The sequence below is a fragment of the Catharus ustulatus genome, chromosome 10, assembly GCF_009819885.2.
Source record: "Catharus ustulatus isolate bCatUst1 chromosome 10, bCatUst1.pri.v2, whole genome shotgun sequence".
NCBI classification, from domain to species: Eukaryota; Metazoa; Chordata; class Aves; order Passeriformes; family Turdidae; genus Catharus; species Catharus ustulatus.
The window spans coordinates 4,688,905-4,710,098 of record NC_046230.1 but is presented as its reverse complement, the minus strand read 5'-3'; the positions used below and the strand labels follow the sequence as shown (position 1 = coordinate 4,710,098).

At 48.6% G+C, this 21,194-nt stretch overlaps 2 protein-coding genes and 1 long non-coding RNA gene across 4 annotated transcripts; 1 reads left to right on the top strand and 2 right to left on the bottom strand.

Moving 5' to 3' along the window:
• Positions 1-5,429: 5,429 nt before the first annotated feature.
• Positions 5,430-10,506, bottom strand: FBXO45 (F-box protein 45). Its single transcript, XM_033069093.1, has 3 exons — positions 10,133-10,506; positions 9,538-9,894; positions 5,430-7,919 (listed from the first exon to the last, which is right to left on the bottom strand). Exons 1-3 carry the CDS (start codon positions 10,406-10,408, stop codon positions 7,734-7,736), a joined length of 819 nt encoding a protein of 272 aa, XP_032924984.1. The 5' UTR covers positions 10,409-10,506; the 3' UTR covers positions 5,430-7,733.
• WDR53 (WD repeat domain 53) lies at positions 9,822-15,593 on the top strand. 2 transcript variants are annotated; one of them, XM_033069092.1, is made up of 3 exons: positions 9,822-9,908; positions 11,449-11,940; positions 14,314-15,593. In XM_033069092.1, the coding sequence occupies exons 2-3, from the start codon at positions 11,464-11,466 to the stop codon at positions 14,899-14,901; spliced, it is 1,065 nt and encodes a 354-aa protein (XP_032924983.1). In that variant the 5' UTR covers positions 9,822-9,908; positions 11,449-11,463; the 3' UTR covers positions 14,902-15,593. The 2 variants fall into 2 exon arrangements, with proteins under 2 accessions (XP_032924983.1, XP_032924982.1); XM_033069091.1 differs by lacking the exon at positions 9,822-9,908 and adding an exon at positions 10,561-10,616.
• A 2,320-nt stretch (positions 15,594-17,913) lies between these two features.
• On the bottom strand, positions 17,914-20,362 carry LOC117000939. The gene is made up of 3 exons (XR_004418874.1): positions 20,098-20,362; positions 19,166-19,381; positions 17,914-18,299 (listed from the first exon to the last, which is right to left on the bottom strand). It is a non-coding gene; the product is annotated as an uncharacterized LOC117000939 (long non-coding RNA).
• Positions 20,363-21,194: the final 832 nt, after the last annotated feature.

The following is a 21,194-nucleotide window of genomic DNA, read 5'->3' as shown; positions in this document are numbered from 1 at the left end:
TGCATCTGTCAGTAAAGCTCCAGGCTCTGGTTTTGCAGTGACTTGTGTGTCTGGGAGCCCCTGGAGCCCCAGCACCCTCCTCTGGGAGGACTCTGTTCCACCCCCTGCCACAGGCAGGGACACCTTCACTATCCCAGGGTGCTCCAAGCCCCATCCAACCCAGCCTTGGACACTTCCAGGGATCCAGGAGCAGCCACAGCTTCCCTGGGCACCCTGTGCCAGGGCCTCACCTCCCTCACAGCCAAGAATTTCTTCAATATATTTCCACCTGTCAGGAATCTCCTAGCTCTTGCCAGGTTTTCTGATGGAAAGCAGGAATCAAAGATTTCTTTGAAGCTAGGATTAGTTCTGGGTTGTTTTGAGCAGAGCCCTGGGCTTGCAGCATCGTGCTGGCTGCCAACTCCACAGGAATTGGGAGGCAATAATACCCCAGACTGACAACATGCAACAAGCCTACAGGGATCCAGGTGAACTGCAGTAAAAACAATTGGCAAAACTACATCTTTGGGCTTGGAGGACATTTTATCAAGGATCTAAACACCAGTCAGGAGCCTCACAGCAAGAACTCCATAGAGGCTCCCACCTTTGCCCCCTCAGTCCCCAAAAGGTGCCCATTTCCTCTGTGGGACCCAGAAGAAGGATTTGGTGGGAAGCAAACCCATGTTCCTGAGAGCAGAGGGTGGGAAGGGAAGAGGGGGGCTCAGGCACAGCCCCTTCCCTTCCCCACGCCAGGGGTGAGGCTGCAGCCATTCCCTGCCCACAGCAGCTCCAGCCCAGCTCCCTCTGCGGTCACCGCTCTTCCTGCTGGGCTCTAAATGAGGAGGAAGCGGCTGCAGAGGGAAAGCTGCAGCAGGGATCTCATTTCCCCCCTGCTCCCACCCTGTGGGCTCCAGCACCACTCACAGCCATTCCCAGACCAGGGTTTGAGGGCTCCTTGGGATCCATGGGGTCAAGGCAAACCTTCTGCCAGGAGAGCATCTGGATCTGGATTGGTCTCCACAGCACAGCGTGCAGCAGGATGCCTCAGGTGCTGAAGCAGCAGAATCTCGTGTTTCTGAGCAACTGGGAGCCAAGTGCATCCACTCCCTTATGATCCCAGACAGTCCAGATGCTCTGGGGAACAGCACCTGCAGGAGAAGCCAGTGCCCAAAGGCAGAAAACACCTCTGATCTTTTGCCAAGAGAAGCTGTGGCTGCCCCATCCCTGGAAGTGTCCAAGGCCAGGCTGGACAGGGCTTGGAGCAACCTGGGCTAGTGGAATGTGTCCCTGCTGGGACTGGATGGCCTTTAATGTCCCTTCCATCCCAAACCATCCTGAGATTCCTCCCAGGTCTCCTCAAGGGCTGGAAAGCCCCACAGCCAGGTTGCTTTCATCTGGTTTGGGCTTTGATTGCAGTTAGACCTGAAGGAGCTGCTCGAGCTTTTCCCACAGGATTGCCAAACGTGTGGATAAACTGACCTTTGTTGTACTGTACAATAAAATAACCACTGAAAGAAATAAAAACCCCTGGCCCAACTACTCCATTACATTAACCAAAGTTTTTTGTCATAGAATCATGGAACTCTTTTGGTGGGAAGGGACATTAAAGGCCACCCCCTGCCATGGGCAGGGACACCTTCCACTACCCAGGCTGCTCCAAAACCTGTCCAACCTGGCCTGGAACATTTCCAAAGATGGGGTAGCCACAGGTTCACTGGGCAACCTGTGCCAGGAGAGAATTTCTTCCTAATACCAAATCTAAACCTCCTCTCTGTCAGTTTTTAGCCTAAAACTCTCACAGTTGGAGGCTGTAAGTCACCAGAAGGAGAAGGTTTGGACAAGTCACTGCTGGGACATCATTCTAGAATGCAAATTGTTACCAAAAAAAAAAAATACTCCCATCTGCATCCCCACAAGCTCCCTCCCTGCTGCAGTTCTGCTTCAGAGAAGTGAGTAATTCAGTCACAAATGCAAAGGGAAGTGAAACATTCTCAACTCCTTGCAGAGCTCAGCATGTCCCACCCATGTTCCTCTCTGGCCAGAAAGCCAACATCCCTGTGCCACAGCCTGGCCTGGCACAATGCATGCTACAAAAATCTTCTTTTCCCAGTTTTTCAGCCATGGGGTGCAGCATCCCCGCTCCCTGAGGGACAAGGGACAAAAGCCGGCTGTGGGTTTTGGGGTTGGGAGCTGGAGCACACTCTTGCACTCAGGACATATCCCTTGGTGTTGGATAAGAAAACAGGAGAACTGCCAGGATGTTTCTGTGGGTTTTTAAAACAAACTACCATGTGACACCACTGTAACACAGGTGACATCATTGTCTCCAAAATGCCATCCCTGCAGCCACACCTGGGAGAGACTGAAAGTTCCACCTCAATCTGGGACCTGAATCAGCACAGGAGTGCAGGAGGGGCGACGTTCAGCCAGACACATGGATCAATACTCATACTTCTCCTGCCAGGAAGAACAGCTCACACTGCCAGCAGTCACATCCCAGAGCTGCACAGCACTGTGGGGTGAGGTGAGGTGAGCAGGTAAAACCACCTGGTTTCCATCCTGCACACCCTCCTGAGTCCCTCTCATGTTCCAACTCTGATCCAGTTCTGCTCATGTCAATTATTTACCCAGGAATAAATAAATAAAACCTTAGCTGCAGCTGAGATAAAATCTTTTGGCTGCTTCCAAAGCAAGATCCCACCCTCCAGCTCTGCTCTTGCACAAGGCCTTGCAGAAGGGGTCAGGTGCCCAATGTCAGATGGGACCTGGTGTGAGGAAAGTGTCACCTGAGCACAGAAAAACAAACAAAAAGCCATCAAAGAAACCCAAAAGGTGATTTTGGCAAAAGCTGTACAGCCTGGTCCAGTGGAAGGAATCCCTGCCCATCACAGGGGGTGGAACTGGATGAGTCCTTTCCAGACCAACCCAATCTGGGATTCCATGAAAAATGTTCACCCCTGCAGTCTTTGAACACATTAAAAAACCACTTTGGCCAACATCCATTTCCCTACCAGCAGGTTTGTCCAGCATTTTACAAAGCCACATACTGGAGCTGGCAGAGTTTACTCTCTTAGATTGCTAATTTAGAAGTGATGGGATATGGCTGAGTTCTCCTAAACAAGAGAAGCTCCAGATTAAAAAGACAAAATAAATCAAGCAGATATGAAACTACTGCAGGTAGCTCACACCACACCTGCAAGTGCAAGCAGGAAGGGAAAATCCATTCAATTCCTGACTTGGTAAAATTGCAGAAGAATGAACAACACTTGTAACATACAGTGAGTTTGACTTCAAAATCCCCTTTCAATTGCTCTTATTTTTTTTTCAATTGCAATGGATTTTTTTGAAGTAATCTTTTGCTGATATCACTATTTCCTCATCATAAATGCAAGTCTTGGAAAAAGTGGACCTTGAACAGCAACTCTGACATTTTGAGCCTCTCAAATCCCTTTCAATCCTTTAAGGATCTTGGAGCTCTGGCTCAGTTTGGTGTCATTAAAAATTATTTTCTGGAATGCAAATATTTGCTCAGCCTATTTCAGGATGCAGGGTTCAAATGAAGGAGTGAATTTTAAAAAATTCTATGTCCATCATCCATTTCTGTGCACGGTTTTTAGTGTGGTCTGGTTTTTGAAAAGAACAGGAAGTAATTGTTGAGGGAGTAGGTTCCATATTAAAAACATTTATTGTGCTCAGCAATTGTTTGAGCACAAGCCAAGGCTCCCACAGCTTTGCCCTCTCATGGGGAGATGGGAGAGTTCCTTCAGTAGTCACACAGCATCATCCTGAAGTAGGAAAAAACCTGCTTAAGGGTCCAGCAGCACTGCAGGAAAATCTGTGTTCATCCACTACTTCATTATTTTTTTCTTTCAATCATACTCTAGCACAAGGTGGGTTACTGTCACAGAGTCAAGCATGGCCACTGCCAGCCCCCTGAAAATCTGCTTTTGAAGCACAGAAAGGATCTCAGTGCAATTTCAATAATGCTGTTTGCTGTCTGCAGATTTCAAGGCAAATAAGTGAAAAAAAAATCACTTGCACATGTAAGAGCTATTTATAACATGTAAAAACTGAAACATTCACATGGAAATACCTAGCTTAAGGAATGACTGAGGGCTGCTCACCTCTCAAATACTTGAAGAAAACCAGTTTTACATGATCAGCCTATGATCAGGCCCAGTGTTATTTTAGCTCATCGCTGCTGTCATCAACCCAGCGAAAATGGAAGAGACCAAAAAAAAATAGAGGCAGCCATCTGGAAACACACCCAGTGTGCTCAGGGAATTTAGAAATGTAGATCAGAGATAAGCAGGGAGAAAAGTTGGATTTGTCGCTGTCGCATTGCGAGGCAGGCAGGGAAGAGCACAGCCACAGCACCGGGGCCATCTGCTCCTGCCTGGCTCTGTCACCCTGAAACATGGCCAGGAGGGACAGCACTGAGGGCCTGCCAGGGGAGGTGCACATGTCCCAAAAATGGACACTCACTGCAGCCTTTCAGCTGGGATAAAAGCATTTTGCAGTTTCCCACCCCATCTGGATTTATCGGTTTGTCAGCAGCGCCTGGAGTCACACAAGCAGCACAAGGCACCACCAAGGCCAGGAACAGCCTCTGGCCCCAAAGCAGTGACCACATCGAGCTCCTCACCTCCTCAGAGATATGACACAGAGGACTGACTGTTCAGCTCCCTACTCAAACCACAGGGAATTCTGAATTTTATTAAAATGACAGATAAAATGCTCACTTATCCCAAAATCCTGTCAGATTCTGAAGCCAAGACCTGTTAATCTGACTGATTTCTGTTATGGGGGCTGTGAACACTTGATGTTCCCTCTGACCAAAGCCCTTAAATCCTGTCAGGGCCAGAAAAACACCCCAAACAACTGCTCAGCTGATCCTGAGTACCTCATGCTAAAAAACCAACTCTGCTTTCCTGGCCAGCCAGCACCAAACCTCTCTGCTCCTGAAGGAGGTGCCAGCCAAGATTTACTGCTTAAAAGCAAACTCTTGGTGCAGACAGTTTTGCCTCAGAGCTCAAAATACTTTTTCCTAAAAGCAGGGTGAAATATTGAAGAGGGAAATATTGACTAGGGAAAGCTAAGGAAGCAGCAGGAAGCTGAGGGGAAGGAGACCCCTCAGAGCAGCAGTGGGGGCAGTGACCACACCACCCCAGCTCCAATCCGGAGCCCTCCAGCAGGCAGGAATGCCTTTCCAGAGCCATGAGTGAGCATCCCTGTTTCAGAGGAGATTCAGATTTCAATTTCCCAAGCACAGCTATCAGATCCCTGAGTTTCCAAGCCCTCTTTAACCACTCAGACTCTTTTTTCCCAGCAGTCACACAGCAGATCACACAGCCCCAACGCTTCTGTCCTCTTGGGGCACCAAACTGCAACTCCTTTCTTCTCATCTGTGGGATCCTGCAGATGCCATTCCAACAATCCACACTGACAGATCCTTCTGAATGATAGCAGAGTTTATTTTAATATTTTGTACAGCCAGCATTGGTCTTCAGGAATAAGTTATAATCTTACATAAGTGAGTCCACCCAAACCCACCCCTAAGGAATGTTCAACTTTCAGTGTTTCTGATTCAGAGGGAAATTATTTAAAGGGTAAGATGCAGTCTGAAGAATGGGAATCCATCTTAATTTGTGATTAAAACTCCTTGGAATTCTCAGGGTTTCCTTGCCTCTAACTGGATCATGGACAACCACAGAGGTTGCATCTTTCAGGACTGCACTGAGAATACATTCATCCTGGGGACTATTTCTTTTCCTAAACTGGGCAGGGTTTTGTTTCCTTTATCCCCAACTCTGTGCCCCACAGATCTGCTCTGCAGACACTTTACAGTCCAGTACAATCAATGCCTGTAACAGATTTTTCCGGGAGCTACTTGGATGCCTGTCCCACATCCTTTATTTGGCTCTTCTCAGCACCACCTAAAACCTCCACTGCTCACAGCACATTCTGTCTGATGCAGCAAGAGGAAAAGACCTTGATTTGCCTTTCAGCAATGAACAAACAAAACAATAAATACTTTTAAATCCTTTAAATGGTAACAACTTACACAGTTCCAGGGCACAACCTGGTGATCTACCTGGCCAAAAGCACTCCAAGGCAAAGCCTCACTCACCTCCTTGAGGAACAGGGAGGGGGATGAGCAACAGCCCAAGAGGAATTCCTCTTTCTTCCATGCTCAGAGAATTGCCAGTGTCTGATACCAAGAAACTCACATTCTCTAGCACAAATTAAAAAAAAAAAAAAAAAAAAAGGTTGTATAAACATTTCCTTCTCAATCTCCAAAAAGCAGCTCTGAAACAGCCCAGGCAGTTCTGGGAGATGCAAACCAGCACAAAACCAGAGTCATGAGCCAGCCATGGGACTCCCAGCCTTCCTGCCCTGCTAAAGGGCCATCCTAGGGCTCCCTACAGACCTTCCAGCCTCACAGCAAAGTGGTTCCCCCAGGAATTCCCTCCTCACTACACCTGGCAGCTTCCCAGCCTACACACAGACACACCTGGGGGGTCTGGACATGGCTTTGAGAAAATCAGCGAAGAGCACAAACACTGAATGTGATCCAGAATCCCCATGAATGGGCTGGTGAGAGTTTTACTGGTCCTGGGCAGGTGAATGTTGGGGTGCCAACATACCAACAAGGGGATTGGATTCAGTTAAAAAAGGTTCAGGCAAGCCTTAAAGCTTTATAAAGCCACTGAAGCTGAAAGTAAGGTCTGGTTGCAGGAGCCCAATGCTCCTTCAACGCTGAGTTGAGACATCTCACAACAGTGATTAGCAAGTGAGAGAATGCTTTGAAAAGGTGGCATTTTTGACTGGAGAGGAAGGCAAGCTCAGTGCTGTGCTCAGCCCTCCTTCCCCAAGGGGAGCACGAGTTCTGCTGAAAGAAAACTCGCAGGGAAAACGTTTTTGTTTCCTACAGAGAACAAACCTGTCACTGAAGCCAAGGAAACTTTCACAGGAAACAACCCAAAGTAGCACCGCACTCCACAAGAGCATCCCAAAGCACATTACAACAGAACTGCACTGACATGAAGGCTCTACACCTGTCCCAGGTGTGTGTTCTGGTGCCAGGGAGGGGGGTGATTTTTTTTCCCTTTAAGAAACTCTGTCCCAGTTAGAATAAAGCAAACCCTTTCTTTTAACTGTTCTTTTCAACGTTTTCTTTATATACAATCCTTAAAATACACTTAAAAATAGCTGCACACGTGTTGTATGGTTATACCAGAGAAGGGCAGTTGCACAGACTGTGCCTCTCAGGACACTAAAAACTGTAAATACCCCCAGCAGCCCCTCTCTGCTCCAGCCCCCACGCTGGCCCCAAGGAGGGAAGGAAGGAACAAGCAGTTTGGAAATGGGAGTCTCTCACAAAACACGCCACTTACAAATCCCAGGGTAATTTCCTCAAGCATTTTTGTATCAAGTCCTTTCTTAAATGTTTGAGGTCACACTGCCATTTTAGCAATAAAATCTGTTGCAACATGCATGTGTCAGCTTCCCACTCAATCAACTGCAGCCCTGAGGATTTTTCTGGCCTGGTAGAAAGAGGAAATGTAACACAATTTCTGAAGTACGGCTGGTCCTCCTTTTCCAAATCCCATGTGGTTGCCTCGATGGCTCTTGGACACACACCCACACCTTTTGGTTGTTTTTTTTCCTCTAATACACATTTCCCTCTAACCAACATGCAGATTTCTCCTCCCAAATATCCACATCTCGACGTCCCGACGAAACAATCCACGTCATCCATCCAGAGGCTTTCCCAGGTAGACCAAAGTCACTTCTGTGTTACCATACACAGCAGACACTGCTGGATACAGGCAAACTTTTGGCAGTCCTCTGAAGGCAACTCCCAAGAACTCATAGCCCCTCTCAAACGCTAATGTTTTGTCTTCCATGTCCAGGATAACTCGAATCCTTTCACCTATCTGGAAACAGAGACAGGAGGGGGAGTAAAAATAACACACAGAAAGAGTCAGCATGTTCAGATGGAAACAAAAATAATGCAAAGTGTAATGTAGCAGAGAATTTTAAAGCAGGGCTGTCCTGTCTCTCATGATTGATTGCTCTTGTGATGGGAATTTCTCAATTTCCCCATGATCCTGAGTACCTATGCTGCAGAACAGCCTGTTTATGATAATAAAACAACACCTGTTTATGATAATAAAGATGACCCTTCCCATATGAACCATATGAGCAGGTGCTCTCAGGGAAAAATACTGCAGAGCTTTGGAATCTTTGCAATGGGCTCCAAGTTACCTGAACTCTGTGTTCAGCTGCTGCTATCACTAAGCAGCAACTGCTCTGTGAGGAGCATTTTTAAAGACTACAAATTTAAGAAAGGCAAGTGCCACCTACAAAAAAAATCTCAGAATAGATTAATGAGCAGGTGCTGTCGCTGACAGAGGTGCTCCCTCACCATGGTAAAAGGAAATTTCAGTACCAAATGTAAAATTAAATATATATAGTCACATACACACACACAAGTGAAACCAACATTGACCACAGCAGGAATCTTGGATCCAGGCAGGCTCACAGCTCCCTGCATTTATGTAGCACACATTATTTCAGATATCAGTGAAAGTCCCAGAGAACAGCCACAAGCACAGCAGGCACCACACAAATTCCTGACTCTTCTCCAGCCAGCCCCAGCACTGGGAATTTCTTCCAGCCAACACTAATGCATACATGTGCTCCCAGTAAGCACGTTTTCTATGAGCAGATCACTGCAGCATGTGTCTTAATAAACACAAAATACACCCAAGCATCGCTGATTTGAACTTTCACACAAAGTTTAGGAATATCAGATGCAAGGCGCTACACAGATCTTCACCCACAACTGAAACATAAGCCGGCACAAAGCCACAGCACTGGGGGTCAGACTGGATTATTTTTAAAGTCCCTTCTAACCCAGTCTCTGAATAGGAGATGGAAATTACAATGATCCAGTTTAAGTTGTAACACAAGCAAATCCAGCAGTGAAAAGGCAGTTGTGTGAGCACGAAGAACAACAAGACAAGCACTTCTGTAAGGACAAAAAGGTTGGGTCTGCTCTTTAATACCCTGAAGTTATCTGAACATCAGATTTCAGATAAGGGATGTCACCCACAGGTATGTGGCCAGTGAGCAAAGCAGCAGCAATCAGCACTGCTGCAGGTTTTTGCAGGAAGCCTCTCACCTAAGCACTAACTTCAGCTCAGCCTGCCAGACAACAAAGGGGTACAAGCCCTCAGACACTCACCTTGCTGTGGGGCAAGCTGCTACTTCAAAAAGCTACAACAGCCTTTTCAGGTTTTATTCCCAAAAAGCACCACGATGTCTAAGCAGACACGCACAGTACAGGTTTGACACTCAGTGTTTGAGACTAAAGTGTGCAAACAACCCAGGGTCAGGTGCACTGAACACCAGACAGGTGTAGCCTGCAGAAGCAGTAAATGAAGGGGGGAAAAGGCTCATAAGGTAGAATCATTTGCAAAGAGACCTTTGAGGGTCACTTCGGAGCAAGTCAGCAGGCAGCCAGGACAGGCCCACGCCAAGCCCTCTCACCTGGTATTTGGGCGCGTTATTGCACTGGGGGAAGCTGCCGTTCACCTCTCCATTATGCAGCAAGTTATTGTCCACCAGGTTCCAGCCCCAACTCTGGTCGTCGCTGCCCAGCAGGGCCACGTAGCCCTGGCACTGCATGGCCGCGCGTTTGGTGGCGATGCCGATGACGGCCACGGTGCCCAGCGGGCCCTCCCACCACACCTCCCAGGCGTGCCGGCCCTCGCTGAAGCCGATCTTGGTGCGCGCCCCGTCCGTGCTCTGCGCGATGGGGTTGCGGTGCAGCGTGAAGCCGTTCTTCTTGATGTACACGTTCCTCGAGCAGTCGTTGGTGCTGAAGGCGTGGTGGAAGGCACGGACCTGGGCGAGACAAGGTGGGTGGGGGAGATGGACGGGGCTCGGAGCAGCCTGGGGGAGGTGTCCCTGCCCTTCCAACCCAAACCATTGTGGTTCTAGGAGATAAAGCCCTGTCATGTTTCCCGGCCTCCCGCCCCTCTCGTCTCCAATGGCGGGTGGGCCGGAGGGCCGTGGGGGTGTCCCCGAGCGCCGGGGCAGGCGGTGCAGGGGTGTCCCGGCGGGGTGGGGGTCCCGGCCTCACCTTGCCCTTGTAGGTGGGCACGTTGCAGAGGATGTCGGTGCGCAGGGCCTCCTCTGCCAGGCAGCGGGCGGCCAGGCTGCGCCACACCTCGCTGTTCTCGTCGCCGTGCAGGACGCGGTGCCACAGCTTGCAGACCAGCGCGCAGCTCCGCAGCTCCCGCAGCTCCAGGTACGAGAACACCAGCTCCAACACCCGCCCCGGCAGCCGCCAGCCCGGTCCTCCCCACGACGCCGCGGCCGCCCCGGGGCCGGGTCCGGGGCCGGGCCCCGCCGCCATCGCCCCCCGCGCTCCCCTCAGCCCGCCCGGTGTGGCCGGGGCCGCCCGAGGCCTCAGGGCGCGGGGGCGCGCGGCGCCGCCATCTCGGCCGCGGGCACCGCCCCGCGCGTGCGCGGTGGGCGCGGGGGGCGGCGAGGGGCGGGGGCGGCGGAGCCGAGCGGAGCCCCGGGGAGGCGAGCGGAGCGCGGCGGAGCCGAGGGGAGCTGAGGTGAGCGCCGAGGGCCCCGCGCCTCCCGGACCCTCCGGGACGGCCCCGGGAGCGGCTCCAGGGCCGGGCCTGCCGGGGCGGAGGGCGGTCGGAGCCAGCGGCCGCGGGGCCCGGGGGGTGGCAGGGAACGGGGCCCCTCTCTCACCTGCGGCTCCCGGGGACCCGCGGCCGCCAATGTGCCCCGACGCGAGCTGCGGAGAGGGGATGGGTCTCGGCGATCAAACACACCACAGAGAGGGCCCAAGTTCCCCTGAGGGAATGAATGGGCTCTGGCTGCTCTGTAGATCTGGGTCAACAAAAATCACATGGGAAACAACGTGGTGAAAAAAAGAAAAGAAGGTAAAAGCACCAGAACAAGCCGCTTGTTGCCCAAGTTAAATAAATGCACGGACCTGTCACACCAGCCACGTGTGCCTCTCTCCTTTTCCTCGCACTGTCCCAGTCCCTCTCCAACAGTTTGGTGCTACCTTTTTCCTTTCTCTCACTTTGTGCTGACGTGCTTCCCTGAGCAGTACCGTGACACGGGCTGCCGTGGGCAGTCACACCGGGGAGGGCTGAGCCTGGGGAGCGCCAAGGGTGTGCAATTAAATGTGTTTCAACCTGTTTTAAATTAGTAGTCCTTTTAAAAAGACTCTTGTGTCGTTTAGGTTGGAAAAGACCGGTCAGCACCGTGGAGCGAAGGCTCCACTTTGGGTGCTGAGCTGTCCCTGTGCCAGTTTTAACTGGACACTGGAGTTTCAAGTGTTCAAGGATGATATTGTTGCTTGCTAAGTTTCTGCTGTAATGAGGCCGCCAACCGCCTCATTCCAGGGCTTGTTTTTTTTTCTTTCAGGGGTGTCCCTGAAGCATGGCAGTGAAGTGGGAGGGCGGACACTCCTCCTCTGTCCTGTGCCTGAACGTGAGCGCCGAAGGGCTGGTGGCCTCAGGCGCGGAGCGGGGCGAGCTGGTGCTCTGGGACGGGGCCGGCTCGCCCGTGGCTCAGCTGCGGCTCCCGCAGGATGAGGACGTGACCTCGGTGCTGTTCTCCGCCCGCCGGCCCAGCACGCTGTACACCTCCCACGGGGAAACCATCAGCGTGCTGGATGTCCGCTCCCTCCAGGAGCCCCTGCAGCGCTTCCATGTGAACGAGGAGGAGATCAACTGCCTCTCGGTGAACGACACCGACGGCTTCCTGGCGGCGGCCGATGACTCGGGGGCCATAAAGGTGGTGGACTTGGAAAGCGAGAAAGTCAGCCGGTCCTTGAGACACTCCAATATCTGCTCGTCTGTTGCCTTCCGACCTCAGCGGCCTCAAAGCCTGGTTTCCTGTGGACTGGACATGCAGGTGATTTGCATAGATGTGCACGGTTATTAATGGAGTGAAACAGTAATTACCCACCTGTGTGGTGAGGCAGCCACAGACTTTCACCGAGCGTGAAGGTGTTCAGCCCGCAGTCACCGGAAAGCTCCCTCACTATGCTGAAGTGTTTCGGCTCAAAACCTAAGCGTTGGGGCTGTTTGTGCTGTGTTCTCCTCAGCAGCTTCTGCCCCTTAACATTTACAATTCAAATTGTAAATGGGGTGAGAGGAAATCAGAATACTGCAAAGCTCACTCCTGTCACATTACCTCTTTGTCGGACCCTAGGGATCAGTTGTGGCTGCAGATAAGATGCAAAGCATGGTGAAGAAAAGGCACAGTGCTTGAGGCAGGCAGGTAGAAAAGCATCTTTCCAAGGGGAATGCATCACTGTGAGGACAAGTATAATTTATGCTTTGTTCTGTTAGCATCTTGGAGCCATGTCTTTTAAACTTTTGTATCCTCATCAAGTGGAAACTTTGTATTTTGCATTCTGAGAAGAATTATGAGAGTTAAGTCTGGAGTTGGCCACCCAGAACACATATTTTTCAGTAATTTCTTTCCAGTGGTTGAGGTCTGACCACATTCCTGGTTTAGCCTGAAATGAAAACTGTCACTTCTCAAAGGTTTCTGTGGTTCCAGCTGTGTCAAAGTGAAGTTTGTGTGACAGCGTTGAGCAGTTTCACCCCCTGTTCTTGAAACCAAAGTACATCTCACACCAATTAGAGCAATTACATGCTGATACTTACAGTATAAACTGTATTTTTCTGTGTTAAAACCATGATGATAGGTCCTGTCTGGGAAGAGTAAGCATTCAGTTCCTCAGCTGGCTTAATTCTGGTCCCTGAAATGCAGAGACACAAGCTTGTGGCTGGAAGCTTTTTGTCAGAATTGTAAACATTTGTGTACAACTGGACACAAGTGAGCTGATTATTTCTTGTGACTTTTAGAATTAGTTTCATTTATTGTAGCTCAGCACGTTGGTTTTTAGGTGAAGGTCGGTATCCCAAAACAGGATTTCATTAATGCATTTTTGTACAGTGAAAAGAGCATCATTCTGCATTGAGGCTGCATTTCAGATACATCATTTCCCAAAGGGGAGCTTAGCTGCAGAACTCTGAAGCCCTGTGCTGCACCATGCCTTTGGACAAGTTATGAGCTCCACAAAACATGTTCTGGGCTTGTCAAACCCTTGGGGAAGCTGTGGCTGATGAGAGCTGAAATTTAGGTTGCTGGAGTTCTTTCAGCAGTTCCAGTGAAGCAGGGAAAATGCCATGAGGACAGAAAATATTTAGGTTGCAGAAAACTTGTCAGCAGTTGATGGATTCATCAGGATGTTGCAGTGCTGTCTGGGATGAAAGCAAGAGTATTTTCTGTAAGCATCACCCAGCCCCTCTGATTCGCAGTAAATCACAGTTGTTGTGGAAGTAGTTTTAGTGCAGCAGCACAGTAAAGTGACAGGAAATGTATTTCAGATGTTTTACTGTGATTTGGAGTCCAGAAATGGAGAGCCAGGCTCTTTTGTGAGCTAAATTTAAAGACTCCTGTACTTCTTATTAGTGATCACTACTGAAGGAATATTTTTATTAATAACTTTTTGAAGCAAACAGTACACCAGTGCTGCATTAGACTGACTTGTGCTTTTCAATCTGTTGGGCCTGAGAATGCTCATTGTCAATTCAGAGCCTACAAAAGTCCTGAGAGCATGATTTTTAGTTGGCTCAGTATAAATCTGTACAAGAGACACAGGATTCTTTACTGGGGGCATTGGAAGAGGAAGTGTACAAGCGTGACCTGCCCCATCTCAGCAGGTAAAGCATGCCCTACTCCATAGCACAAACCAGATCTACTCACTGGATATAAAAATAAATACAAATATGCCTGCTTAAAAACCACAGCCTCAACTGCTCTTTGCCTTTTGCTGTCCCATTTTTCAGACACGTTCGTGGAAGTGACTATTTTAGGTCAAGTAGCAGAGACAGAAATCCAGAATGATAATGATCTCTGTTCACTGCTAGAGTTTCCATGTCCCTCCTCCTCAATAATTGATGTGCAGTATATCATGATTACTACTGCTGAGATGAATGCAAAAGCTTTTAGAGCAGTGTTGCATGTCTCTTGTGGTCTAAAGGTCTGAGTCATTGACTGCAGAGTGGTGGGGGTTTGGAAAGCAGGCCAGAAAGATTTGCTACATTTATTAGGGCAAGATTAACCACTCCTCACCACAGGCCTTACACCTCTTAGAGTCATGCACAGCTTTGCTCTGCTGGGGCAAGAAGTGTGGTTGTTTATTTTACTATTAAAGATCCAGTTTGAAGTAAAACACACGAATTACTGATTCATCCTATTTTTTTTCCCCAGGTGATGCTGTGGAACCTGCAGAAAGCTCGTCCCTTGTGGACCATGAACCTGCAGGAGTGTGACATGGAGGAAGAGAGCTCACAGTCAGCTGGGCAGTTCTTCAACCCTCCTCTGGCACATTCCCTGTCCGTCGCCTCTTGCGGCAACATCTTCGGCTGCGGAGCTCAGGACGGCAAAATCAGAATATTCCGAGTCACTGGGGTCAGGTTTGAACGTGAGCTGGAGTTCCAGGCTCACAGCTTGGGAGTCTCACAAGTGCTCTTCATGCCAGAGGCGTACTGGTTGTTGTCTGGAGGAAATGATGGGAAAGTCTTGCTGTGGGATGTCAGCAGCAACGTCGGGAAGCAGCAGAAAAGTCCAGCAAAATCTCTGCACAGGAAGAAGGCCCAAACAGCTGCTTCCAGCAGGAAAGATGGGAAGCTCAACAAAGTGGCCTCAAATGAACACCCTGGAGTTGTGCCAAAGCTCAGCATTGAGCACGGAGAGAAGGTGAACTGGCTCTCATGTGCAGAGATCAAAGGCTCCAGGAGAGTGTTGGTTGCTGACCAGACCAGCTCTATATCAGCCTATCCATTGCCAGAACCTTAAGGCACCCTTAAGGTGTCTTAAGAACACTTCAGGTGTTTACACAGGAGTATGGGGGACAAAACCACTTCTCAGAGCCAGTTACATCCACTGACAGTGAACTGGACAGTGAGCTCCTCTGGCTCCCTGGGAAGGGGAAGGGATTTGCTGTGCACTCGTGGTGTCCCTGGCCTGGTGCTGGTTCTTTGTGGCTGTGATGTTCACAGCCACTGTCTCATGCAGGGTTGGCAGTTTGCTGCTTGAATTTAAGCAAAACGGGTCTCTATATTTAGGGGTAACATTAGTTCATGACTAAGCTGATGTAATTAAGGCTGGATGAGAAAATTAGTGCTAAGGAGACACCCACAGTGCTAAGTGAGGCTGCTGAACAGTAGCAGGGCTGCCACCGGCTCAGCTCTGTGTGGTTTGGGCTGTTGCAGTGCTCTGTGTGGCTTTTCCCATGAAGCCGTGTCCCAGTTGGCTTAAACTGGTCATGGTGGAATCTGGTTTTCATCACTCTGTCAGCAGCTGCATAGACTAGAGATGCATCAATTAACAAGTAATCAAATGAGTTTCCCTGTGGTTGCCAACTGAATTTTTTCACTGCAGCAGAAGGGGAACTGTTACACCTGTTGGGTGGGTCAGCTGTCAGTTGTGTATCCCAGGGAAAAAGAACTATTTCACTTGTCTTAATAAATGCTTTCTCTCTCACTGTTCCCTTGTCCTTAGACTGTCTCTAATAGTGCCAGACTCACACAAAATTGTGTCAAAAAGTGTATTGTACCCCCATCATGGGGGAATATGAAGGTCCAAAGGCACAGCTTCTCCTTACCCAAATACCTCCCATCTTCCCAAAGCTTTGAGACACAATGAGCAGAACTTAGCTTGCTAGAAGCTTCCCTTCATTTGCAAATTGAAGGTAGGAAAACCTAAGTGGAAATGTTACAGCTGTGGACATGTTCAGTTCATGCTGCATTTCCCATGAAGTGGGAAAAAGGGTTTTTTCCTGGGCTGTTCTTATCCTGTCACAGAACTGAATTCCTAGTGCTGGCTGAGGACCTGCTGCACTGGGGGCGGGGTTGTGCTGCTGCATTTCACCAGCTGGGCTGTTACCAGACCTGTATTATTATGGAAAAATTTCCAGCTCTTTTTTTTTTTTACATCCCCAGCTCCAGAAAATCATTATCCAGTTGTGCTGCCTCTGTTCACTCTTTATGGAAGAGATTCCAACTGTCTTGGTTTTGTGGTTTTGCTCAAAGTAGCTTCCTTGCAACCAAACAGAACTCATTCTCATCCAAATCAGATTTTACCTTCATACCTTTTTAATTGAAAAAACCAAAGGCAATCTGCTTGTACAGCCTTTCCCAGCAGGAGACTTTGGCCCAAGACAGCATCTAGTGGGCGCAGCAACAAAGTGAAGCCAAAACACAGGAAAAAAATAAAAATGAAGGAGTAAAGCGTAGTTGCTCCCTTTTGTGTTACCTGTGAGTTAGTTCATCTATGAAGACACAGGATCAGTGGGCAGAGGAAGGGGTCAGGTCCCAGGCTGCGTGGTTCAGTGTGTGATATGTCCATGAACGTGTGTTGGTGCATCCATGACCTATATTTGGATACCCAGGCTATAAAAAGCCTGGGAACAAACAACCTCCTGCAGGACTCGGATCCCCTGTCCCTGCTGTTGCTACCGGCTACAGGAGAGAGGAGCAAGCCCTGTCCAGCTTTTATTTCTTCCCTTGTAGTTCTCAGGAGGATGGCGAAAGGCGGCATCTCCCTGCGCTCCCTGAACGAGACGCTGACCAGGTGCTGCAGGGCTGGGGAGGGCACAGAGGGCTGGGCCATGGGACAGCCCACCAGGCAATCCCTGAGCACTGGGCTTCCCTGGAAACTTCTGTGGGCAGCAGGGTGTGAATAGACATGGTGGGTGTACAGGGAGGGAGGAGCTCATGAATAGACTAATCACTCCTTCATTTCCTGGGGAGGAAAGAGGGGCAGAGCCATCAGCTCCATGGTGGTGGTCATTCCCTGGCTGCCATCCTGGCTGTTTGCTGCAGGATTTGGGCAGTTGCTCCATCACCCATGGCCTGCATCTGCATGAAGTGGCACCAGGCAATGAGGGCGCTTGGTCTATTCAGACCTCGCTGAGGTTTACAACTTCCTCATGAGGGGGGAAGCAGGGACAGACACTGATCTGTGTGGTGCCCAGTGACAGGACCTGAGGGAATGGCCTGAAGTTGTGTCAGGGGAGGTTGAGGTTGGATATCAGGAAAATCTTCCCCCAGAGGATGGTTGGGCACTGAACAGGCTCCCCAGGGAATGTCACAGCACCAAGGCTGCCAGAGCTCAAGGAGCATTTGGACAACTCTCAGGCACAAGGTGGAATTGCTGGGGGGATGCTGGGGGGCAGGAGTTGGATCCTTGTGGATCCCTTCCAACTCAGCATATTCTGTGACTCTGAAATTCGGATTTGCTACTCTAGTTGGAGATTTGAGGTGAACTTCTGATATTCAGACTGTGCCTCAGAGTCTGGAGGGTTCAAAGACAGGGAGTAAGTGGTTGTTATGAGTAAAAAAAAACCCAAGAATGGTCCTTTCTTATAAGTGTAAGGAAAGCAAATCACCATCACTGGGGAATTGCAATATAGATAACGCTGATTCACCCTCCATTTCCAAAGCCTGCAGTTGGCAGAGGAACGTGACCAACAGGTTCACACAGACTTCCTGAAAAATAATCCGGCCTCAGCTGCCCCTGCTGGCACTGGCTGTGCTTGGCTGTGCAGAGCAGGCACCAGTGGTGCTGGCTCAGAGCAGACATAAAGGTATGAGCATGGATATGCAGGAAAAAGTCAAAAAAGTCTGAAATTCTCAGCAGAGGCAGGCAGGAAGAATACTGTCCCCACTCTGGATTTTCATGTTACTGTGAGGGAGGTGAGGCTCTGGCACTGGGTGCCCAGAGAAGCTGCCCCATCCCTGGAAGTGTCCGAGGCCAGGTTGGACAGGGCTTGGAGCAGCCTGGGCTAGTGGAAGGTGTCCCTGCCCATGGCAGGGGATGGAATGGGATGGGCTTTAAAGTCCCTTTCCACCCCAGCCATTCTGGGATTCTACAATACATTACATTTAAAGGCAAACTGTGCAGTATTGAGACATTTTAAAGTCAAATCAGGTGTCATACCTACAAGTGTGGTTTACCTGCAGTAAAGGTAAGAGTATCACAGCTGATGGGATGCAGTACTTGTGCTTAGGAAATGAATGGTTATGTGTTGACAGACAGACAGATGACAGACCTGGAAAGAATCTGCTCCTCTTGTTGAGATACTGTTCATCCTGCTGGTTCACCCACAGCCTTTATTACTCTGATTCACACGATGGTGAACACAAACGTAGGTGTTGGAGACCTGACCAGAGGGAGAAATGATGAAACAACTCCTGAAAGAAAAAAAGTGAAAATTATTTCTGTGGGAAACTGCTTGAAGTGTGTGTCTAACATACTATGGAGTGAGTGAGTGGGGAGAGTTTGGAGAAGTGCAGGATGCTGCACTGGCCTGGAAAATCAAACCCACGTGACAGCTCTAAAATGTCATTTTCTGTAAATATCTGAATAGCAGAAATAAGATTTCATATAGAACCAAACTTCCAGAGAAGTGGGAATGCTGGAGCTTCTACTGCATGCTAAGAGGGGAATTTTAAAAACTTTCTGGTAAAGAATGGGGATGTGGTTTGTGTGTACACTAGTCAGAGATCACTGACTTAGTGGTAACTTCACTTACACTAAAGGAAAAAGTGTTCAGAGGTCATAATGGAAATGAAAGCAGGAGGTTTAATCCATACTTCCTCTTTTCATTCCAAACTTAGATCAAGAGGCAACAGCACTCAGCTGATCAGAATTCAGTTACAGCTGGGGGAGATCAGTTATGGATCTACTGTGGTATAACTGAACAGACATTTTTAGATCCAAAATTGGCAAATGCTGAAATGTTTGTTGCAGTTGCTTAAAAATACACAAGATTAATTTACAGACAGGCAATTAAAAAGTATTTGAGACACAAAACTGGTCAAGCAGTAGAGTGTTGGACTGAAAGCTGCTGAGAAACTACTGCTGCACTGAGAGCAGCATTAGTGATGAGATCTTAGATAACTTTACTCTTACTTGGAGAGGAGGAAATTGGAGATGGGCCATGAGGAAGCTTATTTACCATGATAAAAAGCTGCAAACCAGGGAGCAATTCACCGGCAAGAACACTCATTATCTGACAAGCCAGCTCTGGAAGTCATTCACAGCAAACCCCACTCACCTCAGTTTCTGCACTTGCTCTCTCTGTGCTGACAGATTCGATCCAATTATGATACATCAACTCTTCCAGTTCTTCCGAACTCCCCACATTTCTACATGACACCAGCTTAAATTTCCAATTGAAGGTCTATTTTCGTCCCAAAATCCTTGCTGAAGCAAGAGGAGTTCTACCGCAGTAAGATGAGCTTTCATTAGGCTGCAGAGGAAGCCTCGTAGCCTCAGGAAAAAACAGCAAATCGTTAGACAAGAATCTGCACAAGCAGCCAGACAATGAATTAAAGTCATTAAGGATGGGGATACTAAATAAAATATGCCACTGGTGAAGCATTTTTATTTTCTCCTCATTCAGGTCAGCTGTAGACAATGCAAAGTAGGGTTTAGTTTGGAGAAGGGGGAGGCAGAAGTAGAGGCAGGCACTCCTGATAGGAAAAAATTGAATTTTTGGTTGTCTCTTATAACAACAGGCATTAAAATACAGTGGCATACATGTCAAAGAATGGAAAAATGTTGAAGGGTTTTGTTTTGGCTGTTTATTTTTTAATGTCATCGCCAGCTACTGTGTATTTTTGTCCTTAAAAATGGTTCATCCAAAGATACACGAAATTGGGCCACAAACATGAATAAAGTGCTTAACACAGGTAGGTCACAGTTCAGAACTCAATTCTCTGAACATTAAAACAATACACTAATAATAATAACAGAAGGAGTGGAGCAAACTAGCAATGAGAAAAGGTAAGATAAATATGCAGTTAATAATATTTGCTGATAGTGTAGCTGTTAGCTGATACAGCCTGAAGTTCTGCCAGTAAAACAAAAAGAAAAATCACAAAAAAATCTCTAAGGAGTACGTGATGTTCTGCTAATAAATCACTATTGAGTATATAGTACTGAGATAGCTGTTCTGTATTATGGAAGGAACATTGAATTATTTACATTAGCTTTCAGATCCTCAGGATTCTCAAGAACATGCCTTGATGTCAATCAGGTAACTGAGGAAAATGTGGAGAAAACTGTCTTTACTAAAACCACACACAGTAACAGAAGCCCAGCACACCCTGTATCTCCAGGAAAGAGAGAAATGGGTACAAAAATAAATATTTGCATTCTCCTCTCAACACAGCAAGTTCTTTTAAACCAGGCAGTTTTCTTCAGCAAAAGTGGAGCAGCTTAAAACTCAAACCTCATCTTTATAATTTACAATTTTAAATAGGAAAAACACAACAGATACCAAACAATGAAAAAGCAGTTAATAAACACGAGCTATGAAGTAGTTTTTATCCCAGTTGTTCCATGGAAGGACAGTCCTATTAAAAAAAAAACACTGCAGGTGACTTATTATTTGCATAAGCTTTAACCAGAGGAGTAATGAGAAGTTCTGCTCAATGTTAAATGAAAATAGTTCAAAAGACCATGACATTAGAAATAAAAGCATAAATCGCCTCAAAATGTGTTAGAGAAACACCTATAATGTATATGGTTGAGAGGTGAAGGTATACTAATTTTGGGATTTTGAGAATTTGCAGATTTTAAGATCTCTGCATCAGGAAACGGCCAAAAAGATGTGGCCAAAAAAACGTGACAATAAACCTTGAATTTTAGGGGTGTTCTCAGAGATGTTGGGAGGACCCCCAGAAGGGGGTGAGGAGCTGCTCACAGTGCAGTGTCACGGCAGAAAGCCCCAAACGCTTGGGAACTTGGCTGACTGTCGTTTTGTAGAGTCGAGAGCAGGCTGCAGGGGCTGGAGGCTCGCTTCGCCCAGCTGGACTCCAGCCTGCAGACCCTGGAGCACGACTTTGACCGGCAGGCCGCGATGCTGCAGCAGGACCTGAGGCGCGATGTGCCCTGGGCACCGGCGGCCAGGTGAGCAGGGCCAGGGCCCAAACCCGGCTCCGAGCCCGCCCGGCCTCAGCACCTCACAGGGAAGGATTTATTCCATCATCCCGCCCAACGCTGCTCTGCGGCAGCGGGGAGCCATTCCCGCCCGTCCCACCGCCACAGCCCCGCCCGCCTCTCCCCTGAGGGCGGCCGCC